Source organism: Larus michahellis, chromosome W (genome assembly GCF_964199755.1).
Source record: "Larus michahellis chromosome W, bLarMic1.1, whole genome shotgun sequence".
NCBI classification, from domain to species: Eukaryota; Metazoa; Chordata; class Aves; order Charadriiformes; family Laridae; genus Larus; species Larus michahellis.
Genome location: NC_133929.1, coordinates 1997053 through 2019331, shown reverse-complemented (window position 1 = coordinate 2019331; position 22279 = coordinate 1997053). Strand labels below are relative to the sequence as shown.

General features: G+C 46.0%; 1 protein-coding gene across 1 annotated transcript in view; it reads right to left on the bottom strand.

Annotated features, from left to right (window-relative positions):
* LOC141735532 (E3 ubiquitin-protein ligase RNF38-like) overlaps positions 1-22279 on the bottom strand; it is a 284357-nt gene that overhangs the window by 98050 nt on the left and 164028 nt on the right. Inside the window, exon 4 of the mRNA XM_074568490.1 lies at positions 490-703. Coding sequence (XP_074424591.1) covers positions 490-703 — 214 coding nt within the window. The remainder of the gene's footprint in view (positions 1-489; positions 704-22279) is intronic.

Below are 22279 nucleotides of genomic sequence, written 5' to 3'. Positions count from 1 at the left end.
ACTTGGGTCACAACAACCCCATGCAATGCTTCATCCTGGGAGCTCAATACAGTTTTATATATATTGTATGTATTTCATGATTTTCTTTTTGTTTTATTAATATTTTCATTAAAGTACTTTAGTTTCTTTTTTAAACTCAGAAGTCTCTTTTCTCTCTCATCCTTCTCTCCCCGAACGGAGATGCTCTCCCTTCTCTGAAGGGGAGAGAAATAGAAGAGACTATCTGTCGTTCGTTTTAGTGGCCAGCCCAGCCCAAACCATGACAAAAATGTATCAGTGTTTCCACTGAATGCTGCAGCTCTCTATACATTGATACTACTCAGAAGAAAAAAAGAAAAAAAGCACTCTACAAGAGGACTAATAGGCGTTAGTGTTATGTGACCTTTATTGCCAACTAGTTTGCCAAGGAGAGTTCACTCATTTGCTCTCTTCTGAGAGGAATACACAGAGTTTAAGGCATTTGCATCCATGTTCTCAACATGCTCTTACCTGATCATGAATGTCAACCATCACTCTGTTCTGCTGTGGCGGGTGAGCAGCTGGGTGCAACATACGATGGGATATATTTGGAGGATTAAAGCCTTGGGGCTCTTCTATTGCCTGCTGCTGTCCATAGGAGAGATGGTGATAGTTTTCATCCTGGCTAACAGAATTGTGTCGAGACAGATGATCCCTTCTTGCTCTCTGACGGTGGACAGGAGGACTAAAAACACATCAAGAAAAAGATGAAAGATCACATTAAGAAGGGTTTGTGGCACTTATAACTAGAAGCACAAAGAACTCAATAGTAAGGATATTTTTACATGGGAAAGTTTTGCTAGGTGTCATGGTTTCAGTTGGGATAGAGTTAACTTATTAAACTGTCTTTATCTCAACCTACGAGTTTTCTCACTTTTACTCTTCTGCTTCTCTTCCCCATCCCAACTGGGGGAGTGAGTGAGCAGCTGCGTGGTCCTAGCTGCTGTTAAACCATGCTGTAGTTAAACCATGACACTAGGCCAGGCGTGTAAGCTTGTCATACAATCTCTCATTGAGAAAATTTCTGAAAGCCCTAACACAGATGCTTATTTCAGTATGAGCACTTGAGCATAGCTTAATACAAGAGAGGAAAGCAGAGGAAGCATTTTTATAGAAATATTACCTTCACAAAACTTGTTAAAAGGACATTTGAGCACTTGATTCACAGAATCACAGAATGGTTGAGGTTGAAAGGGTCCTCTGGAGGTCTTCTTGTCCAATCCCCCTGCTCAAGCAGGACCACCAAAAGCCGGTTGCCCAGGACCATGTCCAGATGGCTTTTGCATTATCTCCAAGGAGGGAGATAATAAGATAAGGAGTAATAAGATAACCCATCCCCTTTGCCTTCTGTTTTTTAGGAAAATAAATTATTAAGAAAAAAAATAGCTAAGAAAAAAAAAATAGTTCTCAGTCTTTTCTTGTATGCCATGGACTCCAGCCCCCTGATCATCCTGGTGTTCCTCCACTGGATTCGTTTCAGTATTTTCAATGTCTGTCTTGTAATGAGGAGCCCCAAAATGCAACAGTACTCCAGATGCAGGCTCAAAAGTACCAAATAGAGGAGAATAATCACTTCCCTCACCCTGCTGGCTACATTCTTGCTAATACAGCCCAGTATTTGGTTGGCCGCCTTTGCTGCAGGGGCATACTGCTGACTTATGTTCAAATTGTTTTCTACTAGTACCCCTAGATGTTTTTATGCAAAGTTTTTTGTAGCCAGTTGCCCCCTAGCCTGTTGTGTTGAATGGGACTATTCCATGCACTTTGTCTTTGTTGGTTTTCATGAGGTTCCTGTCAGGCCACTTCTCTAGCCTGTCAAGGTCCCTCCAAATAGCAACCCTGCCCTCCGGCACAGCAACTGCTTCCCCTGTTGCACAAAGGATTATGATACAGACTTGCATACACAAAGAATTGTTCGCAGGGTCTGTAGCTGATGATATACATTGACTCTAGTGGTAAAAATACCTTTTTGGGGGCAGGGGAGGAAGGAGAGAGAAAAGGGAAAAGGAAACTAGCTAGCAAGGGCCAGTTGGTGTCCACCAGGACTCCCAGGTCCTTTTCTGCTGAGCTGCTTTCCAGCCATTTAGTCCTCAGCATGTACTGGTGCATGGGGTTATTCCTCCCCAGATGCAGGACTTTGCACTTCCCCTTGTTGAACTAAAGGTTCAGTAACCTTAAACCCCCTTGTTTTAGGGTTGTTTTAACCCTAAAACCCTTTAGGGGTTGCAACCCCCTTGTTTGCAACCCTAAAAGCAAGAATGTAAATTTCAGTAGACTTCCACATATTTACATTACTTGTGTGCTTCACAAAAATTATCTTTAATCATCTTTAGAGGCTCCTAACGTGTTGCAACTGTAGTAATATTTCTATTTTACAATGGGTAACTCACATTAAAACCAACTGAAGCTAGCACATCTGCTTATTTTGAGTAAACAATTTAGAGACTTGGTATTTGACAATGTACTCATGAGGCACACAATTAATAACTTGTCCACAAAAAAAAAGTGGACGAAGTGACTTCCATGGCATTTCTCATAAATTTTGCAAACTAAGTAGAGACCATCCCACAGTGCCCTGCTTGATTCCACAACATGCCTTCCAATCTCCACAAATGAATAAATTATCCATTGCACATAGAATCGTTCAAGTTATACGGGATTTAGTGCTGCCCTGGGTATAGGCTCAATGAGCCAAACTGCAGGAAAGAAACAGAAAGGGTCTGCGAACACTAGAGCACATCCTTTCCAACACAGCCTGGAAGAGAATGCAAGATTCTCAGCTTTCATCATTCCTTTTGCCATTATCAAACCACCCTGAAACCTATTGGCAACTCGCTATATAACCCTGACATTTCTCAAGCTGCACCCAGTTTCGCTACTGAAGGTGGGGGAATGGAGAAGGAGGATACTGCCACCGTTGTTCAGATGCTATTGTATCATAGTCTGTCTTAGATTACTCATAGTCATAGATTGTATCATTGTCCCTCTCTGCTTTATTAGTATGATCTACCTGTTCAGTATTTTGGATTAGGACAATTTTCTTTCCTCTGCGTGATTCTAATCCTAGAGCAGATAATACTTAAGGCAGTAGACATTCTTTTTTCCTTGGAATATTCTAATTATAGCTTTAAAGCTGCTATTTCCTACTAAAAAAAAAAAAGACTTCTGATGCATACACATGCTCTGAATGCTTTTAATATAAAACATATATGCAAGGACTTATGTTTACAAGAATTGTCGGTTGATGCAAATGCAGACCCACCCTCAGTGAAGGAAGAGTTGGTATGTGAACTATTACAGGAGCTTGACCCCTACAAATCGATGGGCCCTGACAATATCCACACAAAGGTGTTAAGAGAGCTGGCTGACGTCATTGCGAGGTTGCTCTTAATCTTTGAGAAGTCGTGGAGATTGGGGAGTGTCCTAGAAGACTGGAAGAAGGTAATGTCACCCTCGTCTACAAGAAGGAGCATCCAGGAAATTATATGTCCATCAGTCTTACTTCAGTCCCTGGAAAAGTTATGGAATGAATCCTCCCGGGGGCTATCACAAGTCAAATGAAGCAAGGCTGATTGCCTTCTATGACAAAGTAACCTGCTTGGTTGATGTGGGGCGAGTGGTGGACATTGTCTACATGGATTTCTCCAAGGCTTTCAACATGGTTTCCCACAGCCTCCTCCTAGAGAAACCAATGCATCATGGTCTAGACAAGTGGTCTGTGTGGTGGGTGGGGAGCTGGCTGACAGGCCGCACCCAGAAGGTGGTGGTAAATAGCTCTTTTTCAAACTGACAACGTGTCACAAGTGGGGTCCCCCAGGGATTGATATTGGGCCCAATGCTGTTTAATATCTTCATAAGTGGTCTGGATGATGGGATCAAGTGTACCCTGATGAAGTTTCCCAGTGCTACCAAACTGAGTGGGGAAGTGGCCGCTTTGGAAGTGAGAGCCACCCTGCAGGAAGACCTGGATAGGCTGGAAGAGTGGACTAACAAGAACCTTATGAAGTTTACCAAGGACCAGTGTAAGGTCTTGCACCTGGGAAAACATAATCCAGGAGTGCAGCACAGGCTGGGATCTACCCGGCTGGGGACCAGCTCTGTGGAAAGGGACCTGGGGGTCCTGGTGGACAACAAGCTCAATATGAGTGAACAGTGTGCTCCTGCGGCAAAGAAAGCCAACAGGATGCTGGGTTGCATCAACAAGGGCATCACCAGCAGAGATAAAGAAGTCATTATCCCACTCTACTCATTGCTTGTCAGGCCACACCTGGAATCCTGTGTTCAGTTTTGGTCCCCGCTGTGCAAAAAAGATGTGGACAGGCTGGAGAGGGTCCAGAGAAGGGCCACAAAGATGATCAAAGGAGTGGGAAGCCTGCCATATGAGGAAAGGCTGAGAGAACTGGGTTTGTTCAGCCTTGAGAAAAGAAGGCTTAGGGGAGACCTTATCACCACGTTCCAGTATTTAAAGGGTGGCTACAAAGAAGACAGAGACTCCCTTTTTACAAGGAGTCACATGGAAAAGACGAGGGGTAATGGGTACAAGTTACTCCTGGGGAGATTCTGATTGGACACAAGAGGAACATTTTTCACAATGAGAACAATCAGCCGTTGGAATAATCTCCCCAGGGAAGTGGTGGATTCCCCAACATTGGAGACTTTTAAGATTCGGCTGGACAGGGTTCTGAGTCATCTTGTCTAGACCGTGCTTTTACCAAGAAAGGTTGGACCAGATGATCCTTGAGGTCCCTTCCAGCCTGGTATTCTATGATTCTATGATTTTTTCTTCCAAACACTGTGCTACAGAACCAGTGGTACAGAATCAGTAAGCGACAGTCCCTGGCACCCAAAATCATTTACAGTCTAAAAACGGTGATGTGTCCAGCTGAGTTAAAGTGGGTCAGATGGAAGCAGACAGAAGAACACATAGTATGATCTTTAGGCAGGAACAGCCATCACAAGCTGTCCATAACTGAAGAGCCTTGATGTCAGCGTTCTCTAAGGTAATTTCTTTGAAGCAGCAACTTTTTGAACACCCTTACTCTTTTGAACTGAAATTACTATTATGGCAAAGAAGAAAGGAAGAACAAGTGTAAAATGCAGCATAGCATAGCAAAGGGACAGAAGTCCCTACTTTCCAGTGACTGGTAGAAAGAAAATGGAGTTGTACTTTTTGGTTCCACGCATGCACCTGTTGTGCTTACAATACAAAAAACTTCTGAATCAAAGCACAATCAAATTGGGACAGCATCTTCTACAGATTCAAATTAAAAAGCAGAACAAAAGAGAATGTCTTCACATTTCATTTTTTAGTGTTTAGTATAAGACTTACTTGCCAGCTGTCCACAGCAAAAGAGCTTTAGAACAGTCTCTGGTCAGAGCAAACAAAGAATTTGTCCTATGGCAAGAATTTGTCCTATGGTGATGGAGAACCAACCTGGACATTGGAATGTACAACTGACTTGGAACGTACATTCTCAAGAAGAAAGGCAACTTGACCTCACTTATAAGCAGTATTATGTAAAACTCTATTAAGGCTATCTTCAACTCTATTAAGGCTATCTTCTTAATGCAATATGTATTTGCTTATCATGAATCTGAAAATCCCAACTGAAAATAGGGCCTCATTTTACTAGGCAGAGCCCCAGTCGAGCCCCACGTTGGGCGCCAATAAATCTGTCGTGGTTCGGGCTGGGCTGGACGCTAAACAAATGACAGATGCTCTCTTTACCTCTCTCTTTCCCTTCACTTCTGTGAAAGAAAGATAATACTATCAAAATAATATCAAGAAAGAAAATAATGAAGTATATACAATATATACAAAACCAATATCGAGCTCCTGGGATGACAATCATGTCACCAGCAGGCACTGGGAAAGCCCCAGACTGGACTCAGCGATGGACGGGAGCTGAATTCAGGAGCTGGATTCAGGAACGCACGGATCAGGATCAAAGGCAGATGAACAGACAGAGTCCTCCTCAGATGCTGGCCATTGAAGAAAGAGGCTGAGCCCTTTGATCCCTCAGCTTTTATACTGAGCATGGGGCAGATGTGACGGAATACCCTGGTGGTCAGTTTTGGGTCGTCTGTCCTGTCCGCTCCTCCCCGCAGGTGCGACCCCTCTATGCTCTTCCGCTTCCGACCCTCTAACTTGGTACATAACAAAGTTAGCTGACCTTAGTTGTTATAGCAATAAGTATAAGCAAGAACCTCCCTGCATACCATTCCTTGGGATTCACTGTAAACATCAGGCCTTATCACTCTGGAAGCAGACACTGTCTGAAGAATATGCCGTTAATTTCAGAACGTGCAGTTAGTTAGAAAAGACTTAACTGAAAAGTAAAATTACTGAAAAGAAAAATGTTTCTGCTTTACCTCAAACCAGGACAATGGTACAGAAATCTCTGATCAAAAGAGCTTATAGTATAAACAGTAATCCAAATAACAGAAAAAAAAATTCCAGATAATAAAGACCCTACAGAAATCCAGTGCAAAACATGGCAAAGATGCAGGCTGTGTCTACATTAGCAAGAAGTATGGACCAATAGAAGTGAATCTCTAGAGCAAACCAGTTGGCAATGAGTACCCGATATCCACCCTATACACATTTCAGGAAACTAGAACTGAATGCCCATTTACAGCTGGAGTACATCTTCCAGTTCAGCTTTAACTGAAAAGAATCCAGTTCATGAGGTCCAAGATCAGTCCACAATAGGAACCAATTCATGATAAGCAGCAACAATAAGGAAATTTGCTTTGAATAATCCCAACTAAAACATTAATAAGATTGGTGGCAGTCTGGGCTGCAGTGACCATGCCCTGGTGGAATTCATGATCTGGAGGGATATTGCCTGCCTTAGGGGCAGGCAAATATGAGGGACACTGTTGTGGGTGTTTATTACAGGCCACCTGATCAGGATGGGGAAGCTGATGAGGCTTTCTACAGACAGCTGAAGGTAGCCTCACAATCGCAGGCCTTGGTTCTCATGGGGGACTTCAATCACCCCGACGTCTGCTGGGAAGACCACACAGCCAGGCATGCACAGTCCAGGAGGCTCCTCCAGTGCATTGATGGTAGCTTTTTGACACAGGTGGTGCAGGAGCCAACAAGGAGAGGAGCACTCCTGGACCTGGTACTGACAAACACAGGGGGACTGGTGGAGGACATGAAGGTTGGGGGCACCCTAGGTTGTAGTGATCATGAAATGATAGAGTTCAGGATCATGGGTACTACGCACAAGACATCAAGAAGTAAAATTACAACCTTGGATTTCAGGGGGGCTAACTTTGACCTCTTCAAGAAACTGATTGGAGACATCCTGTGGGCTAGGGCTCTGGAAGGCAAAGGGGCTCAAGAGAGCTGGTTGGTATTCAAAGACCACTTCCTCCAAGCTCAGGATCGGTGCATCCCTAAGAGCAAGAAATCGGGCAAGGGACGCAGGAGACCTGCGTGGTCGAGCAGGGAGCTTCTGAAAAAGCTCAAGTGGAAGAAGGAAGTTTACAGTAAGCGGAAGAAGGGACTGAACACTTGAGAGGATTACAAGAATGCTGCCAGAGTGTGCAGGGATGAAACGAGGAAAGCCAAGGCCACCTTGGAATTAAACCTGGCCAGGGATGTCAAGCTCAATAGGGAGGGCTTCTACAAGTATATTGGAGGCAAAAGGAAGACCAGAGAAGTTGTGGGCCCACTGTTGAATGAGACAGGAGCCATGGTGACGGAGGATGCGGAGAAGGCGGAGTTACTGAATGCCTTCTTTGCTTCGGTCTTTACTGCTCGGCCCAGCCCTCAGGAGTCCCAGACACTGGGGGAAGTAACGGGGAAAGAAGAAGACTTCCCTTGGGTTGAGGAGGATCGAGTGAGGGATCAATTAGATCAATTAGATATTCACAAGTCCATGGGCCCCAATGGGATGCACCCGAGAGTGCTGAGGGAGCTGGCAGAAGTCATTGCTGGGCCGCTCTCCATCATCTTTGAAAGGTCCTGGGGAACAGGCGAGGTGCCTGAGGACTGGAGGAAAGCCACTCCAGTCTTCAAAAAAGGCAAGAAGGAGGACCCGGGGAACTACAGGCCGGTCAGCCTCACCTCCATCCCTGGAAAGATGATGGAACAGCTCGTTATGGGAGGCATCTCAAGGCATGTGGAGGAAAAGAAAGCTATCGGAAGTAGTCAACATGGATTCACCAAGGGGAAATCATGTCTGACTAATCTGATAGCCTTCTACGATGGCATGACTGGATGGAGAGATGAGGGGAGGGCGGTAGATGTGGTCTACCTTGACTTAAGCAAGGCGTTCGACACGGTCTCCCACAGCATCCTCATAGGGAAGCTTAGGAAGAGTGGGCTTGATGAAATGACAGTAAGGTGGATAGATAACTGGCTGAAAGACAGAGCTCAGAGGGTCGTGATTAGGGGCACAGAGTCTAGTTGGAGACCAGTGACGAGTGGTGTTCCCCAGGGGTCAGTACTGGGTCCAGTCCTCTTCAATATACTCATCAATGACCTGGATGAGGGGATAGAGTGCACCCTCAGCAAGTTTGCTGATGACACCAAGCTGGGTGGGGTGGCTGACACACCAGAAGGCTGTGCCGCCATACAGAGAGACCTGGACAGGCTGGAGAGTTGGGCAGAGAGGAACCTTCTGAAATTCAACAAGGGCAAGTGTAGGGTGCTGCACCTGGGGAGGGATAACCCCATGCACCAGGACAGGTTGGGTGCTGACCTGCTGGAGAGCAGCTCGGCGGAAAGATACCTGGGAGTCCTGGTGGACAACAGGATGATCATGAGCCAGCAGTGTGCCCTTGTGGCCAAGAAGGCCAATGGCATCCTGGGCTGCATCAAGAAGAGTGTGGCCAGCAGGTGGAGGGAGGTCATCCTCCCCCTCTACTCTGCCTTGGTGAGGCCGCACCTGGAGTACCGTGTCCAGTTCTGGGCCCCCCAGTTCAAGAAGGACAGGGAACTACTGAAGACGGTGCAGCAGAGAGCTACCAAGATGATGAGGGGACTGGAACACCTCTCTTATGAAGAAAGGCTGAGGGACTTGGGTCTCTTCAGTCTGGAAAAAAGATACTTATACACTTATAAATGCTTAAAGGGTGGGTGTCAGGAGGACGGGGCCAGGTCTTTTCAGTGGTGCCCGGGGACAGGACAAGAGGTAACGGGCACAAACTTGAGCATAGGAAGTTCCACCTAAACATGAGGAGGCACTTCTTTACTTTGAGGGTGGCAGAGCACTGGAACAGGCTGCCCAGAGAGGTGGTGAAGTCTCCAACTCTGGAGACATTCAAAACCCGCCTGGACGCATTCCTGTGCCACCTGCTCTGGGTGACCCTGCTTTGGCAGGGGGGTTGGACTAGATGATCTCCAGAGGTCCCTTCCAACCCTATGATTCTATGATTCTATGATATGGGCCAGGCAAAGAGTAGAGTCAGGACCCTGAATTTTAAGAGAGCGAACTTTCAGTTGTTTAAGGAATTAGTGGATGGGACCCCCTGGGAATCTGCCCTCAGAGATAAAGGAGCTGAACAGAGCTGGCAGCTGTTTAAGGACACTTTTCTTAGAGTGCAAGAGCTCTCAATTCCCATGTGTAAGAAATCAGGAAAGAAAGGCAAGAGACCAGCATGGCTGAGTAAGGACCGCCTGGTCAAACTAAAGTGTAAGCAGGAAATGCATAGGCGGTGGAACAAAGGACATGTATCCTGGGAAGAATATAGGGATGCTGCCCAGATATGTAGGGATGGGATCAGGAAAGCTAAGGCACAGCTCGAGCTGGACTTGGCAAGGGACTATTTATCCGGTGGTGTACCCGAGGCTGGATGGAGGAATTCATACCGAGAGCTCTCTAACAATTACTTTCATCGCCGTTCGCTGGACGAAAAAGGTGAGCAGCCGTGGTAGATATTAAAAATGGGACAAACAGCTACTCGAGAACAGAAATTGCAACGTGAACTTCTGCAGTGCATTTTAACAGAACAGGGCTTTAAAGTGGCCCCTGTCAAATTAGTAACTTTGCTTGTATGGATACGTGATTATTGCTCATGGTTCCCTGAATGGGGGTCCTACGATTTAGCTCACTGGCAAGAAGTGGGGGAGGAATTGCAAACGCGGGAGATGCTGCAGTTGTCCTTGCCAGAAGGAATAATACTTACTTGGCGAACTGTATACACTACCATACGAACACTGCATCCCGCAGAGCAAGCCCTGCAAGGGGTCGCTGGAGGGGCACCACAAGCTCCCCCCGAGGAACATCAGTCTGTTGACGTAATACCCCCAGTTGCGGACCCTGAGCCTGCATCTGCTGAAATTCCCAATCCTGCAGAACATTACCAAAAGCAGAATTCGGGAGGCGAAGAGCCAGAAGATCCCTTTGATCCTAGTCCAATAAATCCAGAGACTGAACCTGATTTATATCCACCTTTAACCCCAATTAAAGCTATGCTTGCATCTGCTCCAACTGCGGAGATTTTACAGCAACAGCGACGAAAGTCGTTATCGCGCTCCTCCATTCTTAACCCTCCTCCATTTGCGCCAGGTACCGCGTCTGTTCCTCCTTCTCAACCGCTTATACGCGCGCAGCCAGAATCGGGATATTGCGGTATATTGTCAGAATGTCGGTGGGAGGCTTTGCGCAGAGGAGACGTTCAGATGTTACAAGCGATGCCTGTAATTTATAGACATAACCAGCCGCCTCACCATGAGCACTTACCTTATGAGTTAGTTAAAGAGTTAAGAAATTCTGCCAGAGATTACGGATTGCACTCTTCCTTCACAATGAATCTTATTCAGGCCATAGCTGACTCGTATACAATGACAGTGTATGATCGGCATTCTCTTTTGCAGTTAATCTTGACTGCAGCACAATTTGCAGTCTGGGACACAGAGTATCGTGATGCTGCCACTGCTCAAATTATGGACAATCTTACTCAAGGCATTAATATAGGTCTGGACGAATTGCTGGGACAAGGGCCATACGCCACTGCGCAGGCACAAGCCCAGTTAGACGGAAGAGTTCTTAGGCCACAACGCTGGCTATTAGAGCCTTGCGGCAAGTTCCCGATACAGGAAGAAGAGAAACGTCTTTTGCGGCTGTGCGCCAGGGGGCGCAAGAACCTTATGTTACCTTCTTAGACAGATTGCAGACTGCTATCCGAAGGCAAACAGATTCTGAAGAGGCGCGGCAATTGTTGTTGTTTCAATTAGCAATTGAAAATGCTAATGCGGATTGCAAGCGCGCTTTAGAGCCGTTGCAAAATAAGGCCAAAACTCTATCAGAGCTAATAAGAGCCTGTCAAAACGTGGGCTCTGAGCAACATAAAGCAGAAATGTTAGCCACTGCTTTAGCTCAACAGATGGTGGTAGCCCGTGCAGCTGCTAAATGCTTCCTTTGTGATAAGGAAGGACATATTAAACGGAATTGTCCCTGACGCACCGACGCAAAGAATAATAAGGAGGGCTTCTACAGGTAGAAGAAATGTATCCCCCATGAGAAATAAGAAAGAAGAACTAGTGACAACCAATGTGGAGAAGGCTGAGATACACAACATCTTTTTTGCCTCAGTTTTCATTTTGGAAGGACTGTTGAATGGCCTGAACAACCGAAGGTGTATTATAAGCACCTTGAATCGGGGCGCTGGGAAGGACCAGTCCCCCTGATAACATGGGGTCGAGGGTATGCTTGTGTGTCTTTATCCTCAGGTCCATACTGGATTCCTGCAAAATTCGTTAAGCCGGCTCATCAGCCGAGTCCAGTATGGGAAAAGGGAGGCCTGGAACCAGTCGAGCCAATCAATGAGTAAAACAGGAATATCTAAGGATGGGTATTTTTATTAATCTTTCAGTTTTAATGCTTATCTCTTTTCTGTCTCATGTAGATTATTTTGTATATTGGGTTATATACTGAGGGCTGGCGAATGGGATTTGTATTTGTAAACAGAAGTCTTCATAAGCTAACCATAGATAATACTACAACAAATAGAAGTTGTGAGCAAGAAGATTCTGTAATGATTTGTACTTCTCATGATTTTTGCAATAGTATCTGCAATTGTTATTTTAACTTCAGCTTTTGTAGCCGTTGTTGTGCTTACTGAATCTGTCCAGACTGCTAAGGTTTTAGGAGAAACTTTATCTAATGTAACTGAAGAATTAGTTATGTTTAGTATGCTGTTTGCCATGTTTAATAAGCATTATACGATCAGTTGTAAATGCTGCTTTGCATTATACCCTTGTACGAGTTGTAGAATATGTTGCTGTAAAAACTACGTGTGTATCCATGAGAACCCGACCTTCACAGAAGAACAAGAAAGGAGTACAACAATGTAGTCACGTATCAGACAGCCGCTATTAGCAAAGCTGGATCATGAGTCTGGTGAGACTCGCTGCGTACGCTGGCCACGCGTGCAGCGACTCTAGCCTGTACTTTTCCACTCAATCCGACGCATGGTATAAGGGGGCTGTCTCAGGCTGTAAAGAGGGAGAGAGACATGAGTGCACTTTGAAGATACAGGGGACGCCCTGAAGCGCTGTGACTGCCTCCCCCTCCCATAGGTATGACACTGATACGCAAGAACGCAAAGATGAAAAAATATTAACCAAATTACAAGCCTTAGAAGCAGCAGTAAGATAGGGGATCAGCAAAATGTGTTGAAAACATGTCTCTCTCTGTGTTGTGATTGGGAGTACAACTCTCAAAGACTTTGTGTTACGTTTCTCCCCTGGAATACGTCGCTACATGGCTGGGAAATGGTTAAATACCATCTCCAAGGTGCTTTTGACATGTTGTTGCAACAAAATATTCGTCCTTTACATGATCGAATAAAAGCTCAAATACTAAAGATTCAAGACTTAATGAACCGCAATGCATTTGAAACATTACAAAAGGATTTCTCGTGGGTAGATCCAAAAAATTGGCTTTCTGGGCTAAATTTAGGAATCTGGGTATTTATTGCCTTAGCAGGGTTCTTTTTGATTCTGTTTTTAATTCTGTTTAGTATATAACCTGCTAAGAGCGTCACGATGAGTAGAAGCACAAGTCATGGCAACCTTGTTAATAAATGGTCTGGTGTTAAACAAAAAAGGGGGAGATGTGGCAGGTCTACGAGCAGAGGCCTGCGTACCGCCAAGGACACAGTGAGCAGAGCACACAGAAACAGGAACGCAGACATCGATACAGATGGAACGAAGAGGAACTGGTCCAATATAAACACGGAACAAGAAAACAGCTTTGCGTGCTTATCTTGGTGGGAACTGAATAAGGCGACTGGGTTAGTGATCTGAAATATGTGTTTACTTGCCTAGCAGGTGCATGGAAAGTTTTAGAGCTCGGGTATAGAAGCCAAGGCTTGAGAAGCAATAAACAATTTCGTGCTTATTACAGCCGGAGTCTGTGCCTTCATACACCGCAGACCACCTGAGAAACCTGAACATATACAAGTCCATTGGACCTGACAAGATGCATCCCAGGGTCCTGAGGAAATTGCCGAGCCACTGTCCACCATATTTCAGAAGTTGTGGCAGTCAGGAAAAGTCCCCAGGGACTGGAAAAAGGGAAAGGTCATGTCCATTTTTAAAAAGGGTAAAAACGAGGACCCTGGGAACTACTGACCAGTCAGCCTCATCTCTGTGCCCGGTAAGATCATGGAACAGATCCTCCTGGAAGACATGTCAAAACGGGTGGAAGACAGGGAGGTGATTAGAGACAGCCAACATGGCTTCACCAAGGGCAAGTCGTGCCTGACTAATCTAGTGGCCTTCTACTGTAGAGTGACTACATCAGTGGACAAGGGAAGAGCTACGGATGTCATCTACCTGGACTTCTGTAAGGCCTTTGATATGGTCCCCCACAACATTCTTGCTGGCGTCAGATGGGGTTCACCTTTCTGAAAGGGGGAAGAGGGTCTTTGCTCACAAGCTAGCGCGGGGCTCATTGACAGAGCTTTAAACTAGGCTTGAGGCGGGAGGGGGATAGTATCAGGCTTGCCCATGACAAGCTGTGGGATGACACGCCAAGGTTAGAGGGATGGGGTGCTAAGTGAGGGCCCTCAGCCTGTTGCTCTGAGACGTGCTGACTACACTGCAGCACACTTGAAGTCTTACAGATGAGGCAGGGGCTCCTGAGGTGATAGGAGCCAAGAGGGATACACCAGTGAAATGCCCCAAAGGAATTAAGGGATGTTCCTCTAAGAAGGTGACACGGCCGACAGCCCAGCTGAAGTGCCTCTACACCAATGCATGGGCAACAAACAGGAGGAGCTGGAAGCCACCGTGCTGCTAGAAAGCTACGACCTACTTGCCATTACTGAAACCTGGTGGGACAAGCCCCATGACTGGAGAGCTGCTATCGATGGCTACAGGCTGTTCAGAAGGGACAGGCGAGGAAGGGGGGCCGGAGGCGTTGCCCTCTACATCAAGAAATGGCTAGAGTGTGACGAGCTGTCTCTGAAAAACAGCCAAGAGCAGGTTGAAAGCCTATGGGCGAGAATAAGAGACCCAGGCAACAAAGGGAACCTTGTGGTCAGTGTCTACTACAGGCCACCCGATCAAGGGGAGCCTACTGCTAAAGCATTCTTATTGCAGCTACAGGAGGCATCACGCTCACAGGCTCTCGTCCTGCTGGGGGATTTCAACCACCCTGACATCTGCTGGAAAAGCAGCACAGTGAGCTGTAGGCAATCCAGGAGACTCCTGGAGTGCATTGAGGAGAACTTCTTAAGCCAGCTAATAGACAGCCCCACCAGAGGGGATGTGATACTGGACCTGATGGTCACCAAGGCAAGCAAGCTCATTGGTGACATCAAGATTGGAGGCAGGCAGCTTGGGCTGCAGTGATCATGCACTGGTGGAGTTCACAGTCCTGAAGGATATGGGTCAGGCGAAGAGTCAAGTCAGGACCCTGAATTTTAGGAAAGCAAACTTCCAGCTCTTCAAGGAGTTAGTCAATGGGACCCCCTGGGAAACTGCCCTCAGGGACAAGGGAGCAGAACAGAGCTGGCAGATCTTTAATGTCGCTTTCCACAGAGAACGAGAGCTCTCAGTCCCCAGGAGTAAGAAAATCAGGAAAGGAAGGTGAGAGACCAGCTGAGTCTGATCAGCTGAGGAAGGCTGAGTTGAGACCTGCTGGTCAAACTAAAGGGCAAGAAGGAAATGCACAGGCAGTGGAAGCAGGGACAGGTATCCTGGGGAGAGTATAGGGATGCTGCCCAGATATGTAGGGATGGGATCAGGAAAGCTAAGGCACAGCTGGAGCTGAACTTGGCAAGAGATGCAAAGAATAATAAGAAGGGCTTCTACAGGTACGTCAGGCAGAAAAGGAAGGTCAAAGAAAGTGTATAAGCCCTGATGAACAAGACTGGCAAACTGGTAAGAATGGACGAGGAGAAGGCTGAGGTACTCAACAACTTTTTTGCCTCAGTCTTCACTGGCAACCTCTCTCCCCACACCTCTCGAGTGCATGGACTGCAAGGCAGGGACTGGGGGAGCTCCCGTACCGTGGTGCCTTTTATTTTGTGTAACAAGCAGAATCATATCTTCTGACAACTTAGAATGGCTTCTCTGTCATAACATCCACCAGTGTGCAGCACAGGCCACATGGGACATTCCAGCAGATTCCCATATAGCAGCAACTCATGCCAACATATGGGATTCTCAAGCCCTAAGTGCAAGGCCCAATAGAGCAGACATGGCCTGCTCAAGATCACTAAACGGCTGGAAAGCCATTGTGATGGACTACAAGGCAGGCACTGGGGGAGCAAAATCTCTCCCACTGTAATAGAAGATCAGGTTATTGACCACCTGAGGAACCTGAACATACAGAAGTCTATGGGACCTGACAAGATGCATCCCAGAGTCCTGAGGGAATCGGCTGATGTGGCTGCCAAGCCACTCTCCATGATATTTGAAAAGTCATGGCAGTCAGGTGAAGTCCCTGGTGACTGGAAAAAGGGAAACATCGCACCCATTTTTAAAAAGGGTAGAAAGGAGGACCCTGGGAACTAACAACCAGTCAGCCTCATCTCCGTGCCCAGTAAGATGATGAAACATTTCCTGTGGTCATGACCCCAAATTGATCTTTACACCAAGCTGATAGACTTCAAGATTAATCTGATCCAAATACTAATTTTCCTCAAATGATACTCTGAAATAAATAATAAATGTGCAGGTACAGCATAACATAGTATTCTATAACACATGTAGGAGGTATATTTGGAAATATTAAAACACAGTTCATCAGTTTATATAATAGCCAAGAATAAATAAAGATTATTATAGCTTTAACGTGTGTTAAGGATACTGCAGAAAGATTACTGAGCAACATTCTATGATGTGTGTTATGCAGGAGGTTAGAGTATATTTTGAATGTCCTTCAGGCTTTCAAATCTATTGCCTTACTCCAGTTGTTCAATACTGAAGAAACAGAATGTATTCCTCACCCAATATTACAATAAGAGGGCATGTCAAAGAAGTCTCCCCTTTACAGTGCTATATTCTGAAATAATTTTCAATTGCATTATTTTTAAATAGAGCTAGAATGTGCAACGATCTCTGGTACTAAAAATAAGTGACCATTACGATTCTAGAAAGTCTTTTCAGAAGTTTATTGAAAAGTTTTCATTTCATGGCCTGCTCAAGATCACTAAATGGCTGGAAAGCAGCTCAGCAGAAAAGGACCTGGGAGTCCTCCTGACCACTAGAGTCAATGTATATCATCAGCTACAGACCCTGCGAACAATTCTTTGTGTATGCAAGTCTGTATCATAATCCTTTGTGCAACAGGGGAAGCAGTTGCTGTGCCGGAGGGCAGGGTTGCTATTTGGAGGGACCTTGACAGGCTAGAGAAGTGGCCTGACAGGAACCTCATGAAAACCAACAAAGACAAAGTGCATGGAATAGTCCCATTCAACACAACAGGCTAGGGGGCAACTGGCTACAAAAAACTTTGCATAAAAACATCTAGGGGTACTAGTAGAAAACAATTTGAACATAAGTCAGCAGTATGCCCCTGCAGCAAAGGCGGCCAACCAAATACTGGGCTGTATTAGCAAGAATGTAGCCAGCAGGGTGAGGGAAGTGATTATTCTCCTCTATTTGGTACTTTTGAGCCTGCATCTGGAGTACTGTTGCATTTTGGGGCTCCTCATTACAAGACAGACATTGAAAATACATCAGTGGACAAGGGAAGAGCTACGGATGCCATCTATCTGGACTTCTGTAAGAGCTTTGACATGGTCCCCCACAACATTCTTCTCTATAAATTGGAGAGATATGGATTTGATCAGTGGACTGGTCAGTGGATGAGGAATTGGTAGGATGGTTGCATCCAGAGGGTAGTTGTCAATGGCTCAATGTCCAGATGGAGATCGGTGACAAGTGGTGTCCCTCAGGGGTCTGCATCGGGACCAGTGGAATCGAGTGCACCCTAAGCAAGTTTGCAGACCATACCAAGCTGAGTGGTGTGGTTGACACACGGGAGCAAAGGGATGCAATCCACAGGGACCTGGACAGGCTCAAGAAGTGGGCCCGTGTGAACCTCATGAGATTCAACAAGGCCAAGTGCAAGATCCTTCACCTGGGTTGGGGCAACGTCCGCTATCAATACAGGCTGGGGAATGAAGGGATTTGAGAGTAGCGGTGCGGAGAAGGACTTGGGGATACTGGTGGATGAAAAGCTGGACATGAGCCAGCAATGTGTGCTTGCAGCTGAGAGAGCCAACTGCATCCTGGGCTGCATCCAAAGAAGCGTGGCCAGCTGGTCGAGGGAGGTGATTCTGCCCCCTACTCCACTCTGGTGAGACCCCACCTGGAGTATTGTGTCCAGCTCTGGAGCCCTCAACACAGGAAAGACTTGAACATGTCAGAGCAGGTCCAGAGGAGGGCTACAAAAATGATCAGAGGGCTGTAACACCTCTCCTATGAAGAAAGGCTGTGTTGTGGTTTAACCCCAGCCAGCAACTAAGCACCACACAGCTGCTCACTCACTTCCCCCACAATGGGGTGGGGAAGAGAATTGGAAGGGTAAAAGTGAGAAAACTCGTGGGTTGAGATAAGGACAGTTTAATAGGTAAAGCAAAAATCCGCATGTGCAAGCAAAGCAAAACAAGGAATTCATTCACTACTTCCCATTGGCAGGCAGGTGTTCAGCCATCTCCAGGAAAGCAGGACTCTCTCACACGTAGTGGTTACTTGGGAAGACAAACACCATCACTCCAAACATCCCCCTCTTCCTTCTTCTTCCCCCAGCTTTATATGCTGAGCATGATGTCATATGGTATGGAATATCCCTTTGGTCAGTTGGTGTCAGCTGTCCCAGCTTTGTCCCCTCCCAACTTCTTGGGTGCCCCCTGCCTTCTTGTTGGCAGGCCAGTATGAGAGGCTGAAAAGTCCTTGACTGCTTAGCAACAACTAAAATAGTAGTGTGTTATCAACATTATTCTCATCCTAAATCCAAAACACAGCACTATACCAGCTGCTAGTAAGAAAATTAACTCTATCCCAGCCGAAACTAAGACAGGCTGAGAGAGCTGAGATTTTCCAGCCTGGAGAAGCAAATTCTCCAGGGAGACCTGATTGCTGTCTTTCAATATATAAAGGGGGCTTACAAGAAAAAAGGAGAAAGACTTTTTGTGTAGTCACAGGACAAGGGGCAATGGTTTTAAACTGAAAGAGGGTAGGTTTAGACTGGATATAAGGAAGAAATACTTTATGATGAGGGTGGTGAGACACTGGAACAGGTTGCCCAGAGAAGCTGTGGATGCTCCATCAGTCAAAGTGTTCAAGGTCAGATTGGACGGGGCTTTGAGCAACCCGATCTAGAGAAAGATCTAGTGTCCCTGCCTGTCCTGGTTTGAGGTAAAACAGAACCAACTTTTTGTTCAGTAATTTTACTCCTTAGCTAGGCCTCTTCTAACTCTCTGAAATTAACAGCATGTTGTGTTGAAAACGGTTCGTTCTCAGAGTGATAAGACCAATGTTTATAGTTCATGCCAAGGAATGGTACGCAGAGAGGCTCCTGCTTATACTTATTGCTATAACAACCAAGGTCAGCTAATTTCTTTACTTGCCCTGTTAGAGGGTCAGAAGCAGAAAAGCATAGAGGGGTCCCACCTGCAGGGAGGAGCAGACAGGACAGGTGACCCAAAACTGACCAACAGGGTATTCCATCCCATATCCATCATGCTCAGTATAAAAGCTGAGGGATCAAAGGGTCAGTCTCTTTCTTCAATGGCTGGTGTCCGAGGAGGACCTTGTCTGTTCATCTGCCTTTGATCCCGATCCGTGTGATCCTGACTCCATCTGTGGAATCCAGTTCCCACCTGTCAGTGAGTCCAGCCTGGGACTTCCCCAGTGTCTGCCGGTGACGTCATCCTGGGAGCTTGTCCTGGTTCCAGTGGGGATAGGGTTAATTCTCCCCAGGCTCCGGCAGGGACACAGGTATTCCATGCCATGTGAGCCACGCCCACTCTGAGCTGCCGGGGGAGGGGACAGGAAGTCCTGGGTCCACACCCCAGGGGACACACGCCCACATGCTGGGGAGCGGCGGTTCCGTAATCATGTTTGTATATTCCCCTATCCGTGTTATTGTTGTTGTTTGCTTGTTCCCTTTGCTGTTCTTTTAAACTGCCTTTGTCTCAACCCAAGAGTCTTGCCTTTTTCTTCTGATTCTTCCCGTATTGGGAAGGCCGGAGCGAGCGGCACGTGGTTCTTTGTTGCCGTCTGAGGCTAAACTACGACAGAGCTTAATACGGTTTTGTATATACTGTGTCTATTTCATTATTTTCCTTTATATTTTATTATTAATATTTCATTAAAGTGGTTTAGTTTCTTCTAAAATCGTAAATCTCTCTATCTCTCCTCCTCCTCTCCATGTACGAGAGGTTGGGGGGGAGCATCTTTCGCCAGCCATTGGCCAATTTGGCCAAAACCACAACACTGCCCATGGCAGAGGGGTTGGACTAGATGACTTTTAAAGGTGTTTTCCAATTGAAACCATTCTATGATTCTATTACTTGCAACAACCTTAAAGAATCAAGCTCTGATCCATTAGGGCTTATCAGCTCCAGTTTAGCATCAGTGCTATAAAAATTTGTCAGACTCCTGCAGAACATGTACACATATGTGTATAAACTGTGCTCCCCCAATGATCCTATTCTGGGAAGGCCGATTAGCTCAAGCACACATGAGCAGGAGATGGTAATACAAGGATGCAAGGAAATGTGTGCGGACCGGTCAGATGAGAAGCAAAAATGCCAAATGCATCATATTCTGAACAGCCCAGTTCAAAGCATTTCTAAATAAAAACATCTTATGGACTAGATTTGTGAGTCACCACTGCACAGAACTGTATAAAGGACACACAGCAGTTATTCTGAAAAGAGAAGCTTGAGTCAACAAACTAATTGCCCTCTTAGGTCTGGCAGCTGTACGAACACCCATACCATGTTCATGATTTGGACTGAAATCTTCCAGATTTGTGGACTTGAAGAAGAAACAAAACACAGCATATTTAAGTCTATTTCTTCTAACACTATGTTATCATGGTTGACAAATTTTATTTATGGAGTCAGAGGAGAAGCAATTATGTTCAACCTCACCTAACATTTTACAGTCATGAAAAAGCACGGATACTTCCATTTTAGCAGAAATTAAGATATAGTGTTTCTGTGATGTAAACAGAGGTCAGTGAGATATAAACTTTTATTAGATGACTTGGATGCATTTCTGAGTCATTGCGGAGTGGGGGGGGGTTGAAAGCTTTTGCTTTGGATAACTAAATATAAGAGTAAAGGTCATCTTTATTTTTATGCTTTCCTATACACTCTTATCCAGACATCGGTTCAACATAGCTATCTAAAACTCTATTCTTCCATGACTAAGGAAGCTTATTCCAAAAGCTTTGCTTCAGAGAGTCTTATGAGCCACACACTAAAAAACAGAACAAAAATGTAATCTTTATAATATACAAACCAATGACCTCAGCAACCACATGATGCTATGGTATCCTCCAGTCAGGTCTTTCTCACCTTTGCTGTTGCAAGACAAGGACTGAGTTGCGAGTGCAGTGAACATATATGACACTACATATGGAACCTATTGCTTTTAATAGCACCCTGGCAATAAATAGGGGTTTATTCCTGTATTGGGTTTACATGGCAAGGTTTAAGTAGCAGAGGGGCTGCAGGGGTGGCTTCTGTGAGAAGATGCCAGAAGCTACCCCCATATCAGACAGAGCCAGTTCTAGCCAGCTCCAAGGCTGGCCAAAGCTGAGGCAATCAGCAACACTGGTAGTGCTTCTGGGATAACATATTTAGGAAAGGGTAAAAACTGCTGTGCAACAGCAGCTGGGAGAGAGGAGTGAGAAAATGTAAGCAAAACAACCCTGCAGACACCAAGGTCAGTGAAGAAGGAGGGGGAAGAAGTGCTCCAGGCACCGGAGCAAAGATTCCCCTGCAGCCTGTGGTGAAGACCATGGTGACCAGGTTGTCCCCCTGCAGCCCACAGAGGTCCATGGTGGATCAGATATCCACCTGCAGCCTGTGGAGGACCCTACAATGGAGCAGGAGGATTTGCCCTGAAGGAAGTTGCAGCCGACACAGGAGCAGGCTCCTGGCAGGACCTGTGACCCTGTGGAAAGGACCCATGCTGGAGCAGTTCTTGGAGAACTGCAGCCCATGGGAAGGACTCACATTGGAGAAGTTCATGAAGGACTGTCCCCTGTGGGAGAGACCCCATGCTGGAGCAGGGGAAGAGCGTGAGGAGGAAGGAGTGGCAGGCATGATGCGTTATGAACTGACCACAACCCCCATTCCCCATCCCCCTGTGCCGCTTGGAGGGAGGAGGTAGAAAAGTCAGGAGTGAAGTTGAGCCTGGGAAAAGGGAGGGGTAGGGGGAGGGTATTTTCAGATTTTTTCTTATTTCTCATTATTCTACTCTGTTTAATTGGCAACAAATGAAATTAATTTTGGCAAATTGAGTTTGTTTTACCTGTGACTAACTGCTGAGTGATTTCCCTGTCCTCATCTCGACCCACAGGCTTTTAGTCATATTTTTCTTCCCCTGTCCTGTTGAGGAGGTGGAGTGATAGAGCAGCTTGGTGGCACCTGGCAGCTAGCCAATGTCAACCCACCACATTTCCCCCCTTCCCATTTTTTAAATGCTTATTTCTCTAGTACAGAATGAGAGAAAGATGTTAATAAGCATTCTTTTCTCCAATTTCTCTCTACTCTTACAAATTATTGGAAGATGCAAGAACTTAAATTACTTTCAATACAGAGCTTT